The sequence below is a fragment of the Mytilus galloprovincialis genome, chromosome 8, assembly GCF_965363235.1.
Source record: "Mytilus galloprovincialis chromosome 8, xbMytGall1.hap1.1, whole genome shotgun sequence".
NCBI classification, from domain to species: domain Eukaryota; kingdom Metazoa; phylum Mollusca; class Bivalvia; order Mytilida; family Mytilidae; genus Mytilus; species Mytilus galloprovincialis.
This window is the reverse complement of record NC_134845.1, coordinates 93450456-93459087: the sequence shown is the minus strand read 5'-3', so window position 1 is coordinate 93459087 and position 8632 is coordinate 93450456. Positions and strand designations below refer to the sequence as shown.

Sequence of the window (8632 nt, the reverse complement as noted above, 5' to 3'; positions counted from 1 at the left end):
TTTGCGAAAGCAAATTTACAGATCTAACATTTTTGGGTTGATGTTTAGACGAGTTGTATATAATATATATATAATTTCAAATCACATTTGTGTTATCAATTTGAGTATAACTACATTTGTATTACATTCATTCACTTAAATATAATTACAACCAATACAAAACAACAGCGGATATATTAAAATTGATATAGTTCAAAAAGTATAACTATTTACCTACTCTAGTTCTGCTGTCAATCTGAAGTACTTTTGAACTTCAGAATTAAGTCTGACTTTTATATAAGAATTTTATTCTTAAAGTGCTTATAGACCTAATTGTAAAAGAATTTGATAATTGGAGTTCTTATAGACCTAATTGATTTTCATTAATCAATATTCATTAGCTTAAAGTACTTATTTATTATCATGTATTTTGAAATACGAGCAAATAATTTTCTATAGGGTCAGAATTTCAGAATAATTAACTGTTTCAATTATAATTAATGACTCAGTATAACTTTCAAGAATGAAATCGTTCCCCACACCTTTTGAAAATAAGATAATTTGTGTATGACGAATTTTATTTAAATTCTAAAATTTAACCAAAATATTTGACTGCGGGGTTAGTGATATGGATCTACTACCAAAAACTGTTATGTTTCTGATGGTATCATCGTATAAATTTTATTGTATTCCAACTATTTAGTAATGTCTAACCCCCGGCCCATCTTGTTCATTTCGATTTCGGTGTTTTTATGTACACACGTATTTGTAATAATTGGATTAAACAAGACAAAGGTAAAATAAATGTGTTTCTTAAATATATTGTTTAACTTATTTTTTTTATTTTAAATTTTTTAATTCTTATTCGAATTATTCTGTATTCAAATTATGAATTAGCGAATGTACTTAACGTTGAGATGATAAAAGAAGGTGCGGATGGAGTTTTCGGAATAGAGATTATTGAACCAAGAGTAATGAAATAGTATGAACCAGATATATAGAATATTAATAATAATGGGGTGCACAAATATAAAGAAAATAGAATAATGGGTCAATAGTACAGAAACATGGGCTAACAGTTAAGACTAAATATTATAATAGGGGTGTACACATATAATAAAGAATAGAAAATTATGGGGTGCACAAAATAGAGAATAACTGACAAGAAATATAAATAGTATAGACAAACTTCCAAGAAAATAATACCGAAGGACCTCTTATCTAGACCCACCTATCAAATACATTATTTTGTTATTTCGTCTGAGAGAAACCAGAATTTCGTAATGTTTATCTGTCAGAATATCAAGTAGACTGCGTAGATCTGTTAATTTCTATAAAAAGAAGATGTGGTATGTTTGTCAATGAGACAACTCTCCACAAGAGACAAACTGACACAGATATTAACAATAATAGGTCACCGTACGGTCTTCAACAATGAGCAAAGCCCATACCGTATAGTCAGTTATAAAAGGTCCTGAAATAACAAATGTAAAACAATTCAAACAAGAAAACTAACGGCCTAATTTATGTACAAAAATGAACGAAAAAAAAAAAAATAAGTAACACATAAACAAACGACAATCACTGAATTACAGGCTCCAAACTTGAGACAGGCATATATATACATACAGTATGTGGCGTGGTATGTTTATTTGAAACTTTTCCTTATCAATACCAATCACTGTATTTCTATTTTTCTATTTTCACACATATTTCTGTCACAATTTACTTATTTATTTGTTTGAATGTTCATTCATTTTAAAGTTTTACAATATTCATTTTAAAATCAGCATCACCATATTTTTTTCAGGAAAGGATAATAAATGTACATTTTACTGATACTGACTTACCTTCTCGAATGTATCTCGACAGCACCATTCCAAGTAGATACAAGAAATGGTAGGTCTATGTCTTTTCTACTGTTTTATACATATGTGACAGTAGAAAAAGCAGCTTCGTTTAATATTTTTGACTTTAATTCAAAATTCTCAATTTTGATACTTTAGGCTTTAATTCTCTGTGTTTTATACTTCATTTTATTTTATAATTCATTTCATTTTATAACTTCGTTTCTATTTACATTTCATATCCAGGACTTAAAATCAACATGCTTTGAAATGCAATTTAATTCTTTAAGATAGTTTGGACATTGAGTGACATGTTTCAATCGGTTAGCTAATTAGTGACATTTTACCTTATTCATAAAGTATGATCTTAATTGTCATAATCAGATTATCATTTAATATCTATTCTTCAAGTTCTAAAAATAGTTTAATCTTTGTCAGTGAACAATATCACTCAAATTAATTGTTATTTGTTATGTCCATACTTGTTAATTCAATTGTGTATAAATACTTGCTTATAATTTTGATAAGCAAGATTTGGACTCAGGACTTTACACTGAACACAGTCCATCTGTAATAAAAGTATTTGTATTCCATGCTGAATTATTGGTTTATTCATCGCTAGTTCCAGAGTCTCAGAAGTTAGTTTTCACCAGAGTTTCAGAGTTCAGAGTTTTCATTGCTATTCAGAGCAATCATTCGTTGTGTGATCAGGTGCATCACACAGTTTCAGTAACAAGAGGCCATTCAGTCAGGCTCTTGTTACACACCCGACAAGTCACCCAGTTTCCCCGGTGACAGATTGGTGGATGACGACGGCGTGCTGACTTCTATGCTCAGCACACAATCCAGAGACCTCAAGCAGCCAAGCGAGTTCCCCAGACAAGTTGCGTAGACAATATTCAGTGATGGAGTACAGCTTTCGACCACAATGGAGACCATGGAATATCCAGTCAGGTTACAGTCCAGCATGTGGGAGATGCGGTAAATACCATAAACATTATATTTGCAATTCAATCAATCAAAGATGCTATTCGTGTGGAAAATTCGGACACTATTCCACTAAGTGTTTTTCAAAAGCAGCAAAAGACCGACAAAGTACACCAGTTCAAGTGAAATCTAGAAAGCAAAAGGAGCGCGATTCAGCTAGGATACACAGCTTTATTCAACGTAAAAACATTATTCGATCCTTACCGTTCTCTGGTATGAGGAATTCAGCTTTCGTTCATTATTTGGATATTTCAAATGTGCTCAAAACAGAATTAAAAAGTGTGAAGCAGAAAATTATCAAGGAAAAAAATACAAATCTAGAACAGCAAAAGTGCATCGAGGCACTCAAAATTCAATTAAAGAATCAGCAAATTATCGAATCAGAGAGAGACCAGTTCAAGCAAGAACTTGAAAACCTGCGTCAACAGAAAGAAGAAAGTGCTTCGCGCATAAACGTACAGGAATATGTGGATCAAATTCAAGAATTAAAGGACCAAGTAATCGAAAAAGACGGGACTGTTAAAATGGTGCAAGATCTTTACTATATGCGTTCTACCGAATTTACGGATGAAATCCAATCATTGAAAAATGAAAAACAAGAATTAGAAAAAGAAAAAGCAGACCTATGTTCAAAGGTAAATTTTCAAGCGGACTCGATTTCTCAATTGACTTTTCAACTTCAGGACCTTAACCACGAACTCCATCTTGTATCCCGTCAAAACCAACAGCGTCCCAATAACAACAACAGACATAATTACAACCGCAGAGGAGGCCGATTCAGATAGTGCTAAGTCCGAGGACGGACTTAATTGGGAGGAGAGGCATATGTGACAGTAGAAAAAGCAGCTTCGTTTAATATTTTTGACTTTAATTCAAAATTCTCAATTTTGATACTTTAGGCTTTAATTCTCTGTGTTTTATACTTCATTTTATTTTATAATTCATTTCATTTTATAACTTCGTTTCTATTTACATTTCATATCCAGGACTTAAAATCAACATGCTTTGAAATGCAATTTAATTCTTTAAGATAGTTTGGACATTGAGTGACATGTTTCAATCGGTTAGCTAATTAGTGACATTTTACCTTATTCATAAAGTATGATCTTAATTGTCATAATCAGATTATCATTTAATATCTATTCTTCAAGTTCTAAAAATAGTTTAATCTTTGTCAGTGAACAATATCACTCAAATTAATTGTTATTTGTTATGTCCATACTTGTTAATTCAATTGTGTATAAATACTTGCTTATAATTTTGATAAGCAAGATTTGGACTCAGGACTTTACACTGAACACAGTCCATCTGTAATAAAAGTATTTGTATTCCATGCTGAATTATTGGTTTATTCATCGCTAGTTCCAGAGTCTCAGAAGTTAGTTTTCACCAGAGTTTCAGAGTTCAGAGTTTTCATTGCTATTCAGAGCAATCATTCGTTGTGTGATCAGGTGCATCACACAGTTTCAGTAACAAGAGGCCATTCAGTCAGGCTCTTGTTACACACCCGACAAGTCACCCAGTTTCCCCGGTGACAGATTGGTGGATGACGACGGCGTGCTGACTTCTATGCTCAGCACACGATCCAGAGACCTCAAGCAGCCAAGCGAGTTCCCCAGACAAGTTGCGTAGACAATATTCAGTGATGGAGTACAGCTTTCGACCACAATGGAGACCATGGAATATCCAGTCAGGTTACAGTCCAGCATGTGGGAGATGCGGTAAATACCATAAACATTATATTTGCAATTCAATCAATCAAAGATGCTATTCGTGTGGAAAATTCGGACACTATTCCACTAAGTGTTTTTCAAAAGCAGCAAAAGACCGACAAAGTACACCAGTTCAAGTGAAATCTAGAAAGCAAAAGGAGCGCGATTCAGCTAGGATACACAGCTTTATTCAACGTAAAAACATTATTCGATCCTTACCGTTCTCTGGTATGAGGAATTCAGCTTTCGTTCATTATTTGGATATTTCAAATGTGCTCAAAACAGAATTAAAAAGTGTGAAGCAGAAAATTATCAAGGAAAAAAATACAAATCTAGAACAGCAAAAGTGCATCGAGGCACTCAAAATTCAATTAAAGAATCAGCAAATTATCGAATCAGAGAGAGACCAGTTCAAGCAAGAACTTGAAAACCTGCGTCAACAGAAAGAAGAAAGTGCTTCGCGCATAAACGTACAGGAATATGTGGATCAAATTCAAGAATTAAAGGACCAAGTAATCGAAAAAGACGGGACTGTTAAAATGGTGCAAGATCTTTACTATATGCGTTCTACCGAATTTACGGATGAAATCCAATCATTGAAAAATGAAAAACAAGAATTAGAAAAAGAAAAAGCAGACCTATGTTCAAAGGTAAATTTTCAAGCGGACTCGATTTCTCAATTGACTTTTCAACTTCAGGACCTTAACCACGAACTCCATCTTGTATCCCGTCAAAACCAACAGCGTCCCAATAACAACAACAGACATAATTACAACCGCAGAGGAGGCCGATTCAGATAGTGCTAAGTCCGAGGACGGACTTAATTGGGAGGAGAGGCATATGTGACAGTAGAAAAAGCAGCTTCGTTTAATATTTTTGACTTTAATTCAAAATTCTCAATTTTGATACTTTAGGCTTTAATTCTCTGTGTTTTATACTTCATTTTATTTTATAATTCATTTCATTTTATAACTTCGTTTCTATTTACATTTCATATCCAGGACTTAAAATCAACATGCTTTGAAATGCAATTTAATTCTTTAAGATAGTTTGGACATTGAGTGACATGTTTCAATCGGTTAGCTAATTAGTGACATTTTACCTTATTCATAAAGTATGATCTTAATTGTCATAATCAGATTATCATTTAATATCTATTCTTCAAGTTCTAAAAATAGTTTAATCTTTGTCAGTGAACAATATCACTCAAATTAATTGTTATTTGTTATGTCCATACTTGTTAATTCAATTGTGTATAAATACTTGCTTATAATTTTGATAAGCAAGATTTGGACTCAGGACTTTACACTGAACACAGTCCATCTGTAATAAAAGTATTTGTATTCCATGCTGAATTATTGGTTTATTCATCGCTAGTTCCAGAGTCTCAGAAGTTAGTTTTCACCAGAGTTTCAGAGTTCAGAGTTTTCATTGCTATTCAGAGCAATCATTCGTTGTGTGATCAGGTGCATCACACAGTTTCAGTAACAAGAGGCCATTCAGTCAGGCTCTTGTTACACACCCGACAAGTCACCCAGTTTCCCCGGTGACAGATTGGTGGATGACGACGGCGTGCTGACTTCTATGCTCAGCACACGATCCAGAGACCTCAAGCAGCCAAGCGAGTTCCCCAGACAAGTTGCGTAGACAATATTCAGTGATGGAGTACAGCTTTCGACCACAATGGAGACCATGGAATATCCAGTCAGGTTACAGTCCAGCATGTGGGAGATGCGGTAAATACCATAAACATTATATTTGCAATTCAATCAATCAAAGATGCTATTCGTGTGGAAAATTCGGACACTATTCCACTAAGTGTTTTTCAAAAGCAGCAAAAGACCGACAAAGTACACCAGTTCAAGTGAAATCTAGAAAGCAAAAGGAGCGCGATTCAGCTAGGATACACAGCTTTATTCAACGTAAAAACATTATTCGATCCTTACCGTTCTCTGGTATGAGGAATTCAGCTTTCGTTCATTATTTGGATATTTCAAATGTGCTCAAAACAGAATTAAAAAGTGTGAAGCAGAAAATTATCAAGGAAAAAAATACAAATCTAGAACAGCAAAAGTGCATCGAGGCACTCAAAATTCAATTAAAGAATCAGCAAATTATCGAATCAGAGAGAGACCAGTTCAAGCAAGAACTTGAAAACCTGCGTCAACAGAAAGAAGAAAGTGCTTCGCGCATAAACGTACAGGAATATGTGGATCAAATTCAAGAATTAAAGGACCAAGTAATCGAAAAAGACGGGACTGTTAAAATGGTGCAAGATCTTTACTATATGCGTTCTACCGAATTTACGGATGAAATCCAATCATTGAAAAATGAAAAACAAGAATTAGAAAAAGAAAAAGCAGACCTATGTTCAAAGGTAAATTTTCAAGCGGACTCGATTTCTCAATTGACTTTTCAACTTCAGGACCTTAACCACGAACTCCATCTTGTATCCCGTCAAAACCAACAGCGTCCCAATAACAACAACAGACATAATTACAACCGCAGAGGAGGCCGATTCAGATAGTGCTAAGTCCGAGGACGGACTTAATTGGGAGGAGAGGCATATGTGACAGTAGAAAAAGCAGCTTCGTTTAATATTTTTGACTTTAATTCAAAATTCTCAATTTTGATACTTTAGGCTTTAATTCTCTGTGTTTTATACTTCATTTTATTTTATAATTCATTTCATTTTATAACTTCGTTTCTATTTACATTTCATATCCAGGACTTAAAATCAACATGCTTTGAAATGCAATTTAATTCTTTAAGATAGTTTGGACATTGAGTGACATGTTTCAATCGGTTAGCTAATTAGTGACATTTTACCTTATTCATAAAGTATGATCTTAATTGTCATAATCAGATTATCATTTAATATCTATTCTTCAAGTTCTAAAAATAGTTTAATCTTTGTCAGTGAACAATATCACTCAAATTAATTGTTATTTGTTATGTCCATACTTGTTAATTCAATTGTGTATAAATACTTGCTTATAATTTTGATAAGCAAGATTTGGACTCAGGACTTTACACTGAACACAGTCCATCTGTAATAAAAGTATTTGTATTCCATGCTGAATTATTGGTTTATTCATCGCTAGTTCCAGAGTCTCAGAAGTTAGTTTTCACCAGAGTTTCAGAGTTCAGAGTTTTCATTGCTATTCAGAGCAATCATTCGTTGTGTGATCAGGTGCATCACACAGTTTCAGTAACAAGAGGCCATTCAGTCAGGCTCTTGTTACACACCCGACAAGTCACCCAGTTTCCCCGGTGACAGATTGTTAAATTGAATTTAATATTTTCATACGCATTTTCCCAATAGTATACATTTTCCTTAATAACAATTGAAAAATATTGACACAGAGCCGGCCCGTGTCATTTTCACCTCCTTCTTTTTTTACATCTGTCCATGGAAATTTTTAGTAAATATCAAATTATAACTTATGTTTTGCTTTAAACTACAGTTTGTATCAAGTTTTGCTGATTTTGAATATTTATTTATCAATAAAAACGACATAATTATCAAAATTGAAAATTTAGTAAAAAAAGTATGCTTCGTCTGTCAGATATGTATTAACTGACTCATTAAAATAATTCATGCTGCAGTTGAAAACAAATCGTCATGAACATGCATGAAATATTTGCCACTGGCCGCAAAACAAACAATGATCAATCACTGAACAAATCTAATTAAAATATAGATCTCTGATTTCGCTATACTACATTTGATTAGATTGCCATTACACAAATAATTCTTTCGCTGTACTTATACTTATATAATTTAATTTTGGATGTAACGCGTCTTCTGATTGGATGACGTTATTTTGTTATGAGCCCATAGACATAATTTAGTCACGTGACCGTGACGTCATCAACGTTTTTTCATGGTTTTCTAAGGTTTAAAATGGAATTTAGAATTAAATTATAAGAAATGACTGTAATATTTTTTCTGTCTATTCGAAATAACATAAAAAATGTGGTGCACACTGTTAAATAACCCGCTACGCGCGTTATTCAGTGTGCACCAGATTTTTTATGTTATTTCTTCATAGACAGAAAAAATATTACAGTCATTCCTTAAATATACATATAATAGTAGATATG

General features: G+C 33.1%; 1 protein-coding gene across 6 annotated transcripts in view; it reads left to right on the top strand.

Annotated features, from left to right (window-relative positions):
• Nucleotides 1-689: 689 nt before the first annotated feature.
• Nucleotides 690-8632, top strand: part of LOC143042859 (uncharacterized) — a 33028-nt gene continuing 25085 nt past the window's right edge. For all 6 annotated transcript variants that reach the window (XM_076215338.1, XM_076215340.1, XM_076215339.1 and 3 more), the window contains exons 1-2: nucleotides 690-774; nucleotides 1790-1878. In XM_076215338.1, coding sequence (XP_076071453.1) covers nucleotides 1803-1878 — 76 coding nt within the window. In that variant the 5' untranslated portion in view covers nucleotides 690-774; nucleotides 1790-1802. The remainder of the gene's footprint in view (nucleotides 775-1789; nucleotides 1879-8632) is intronic.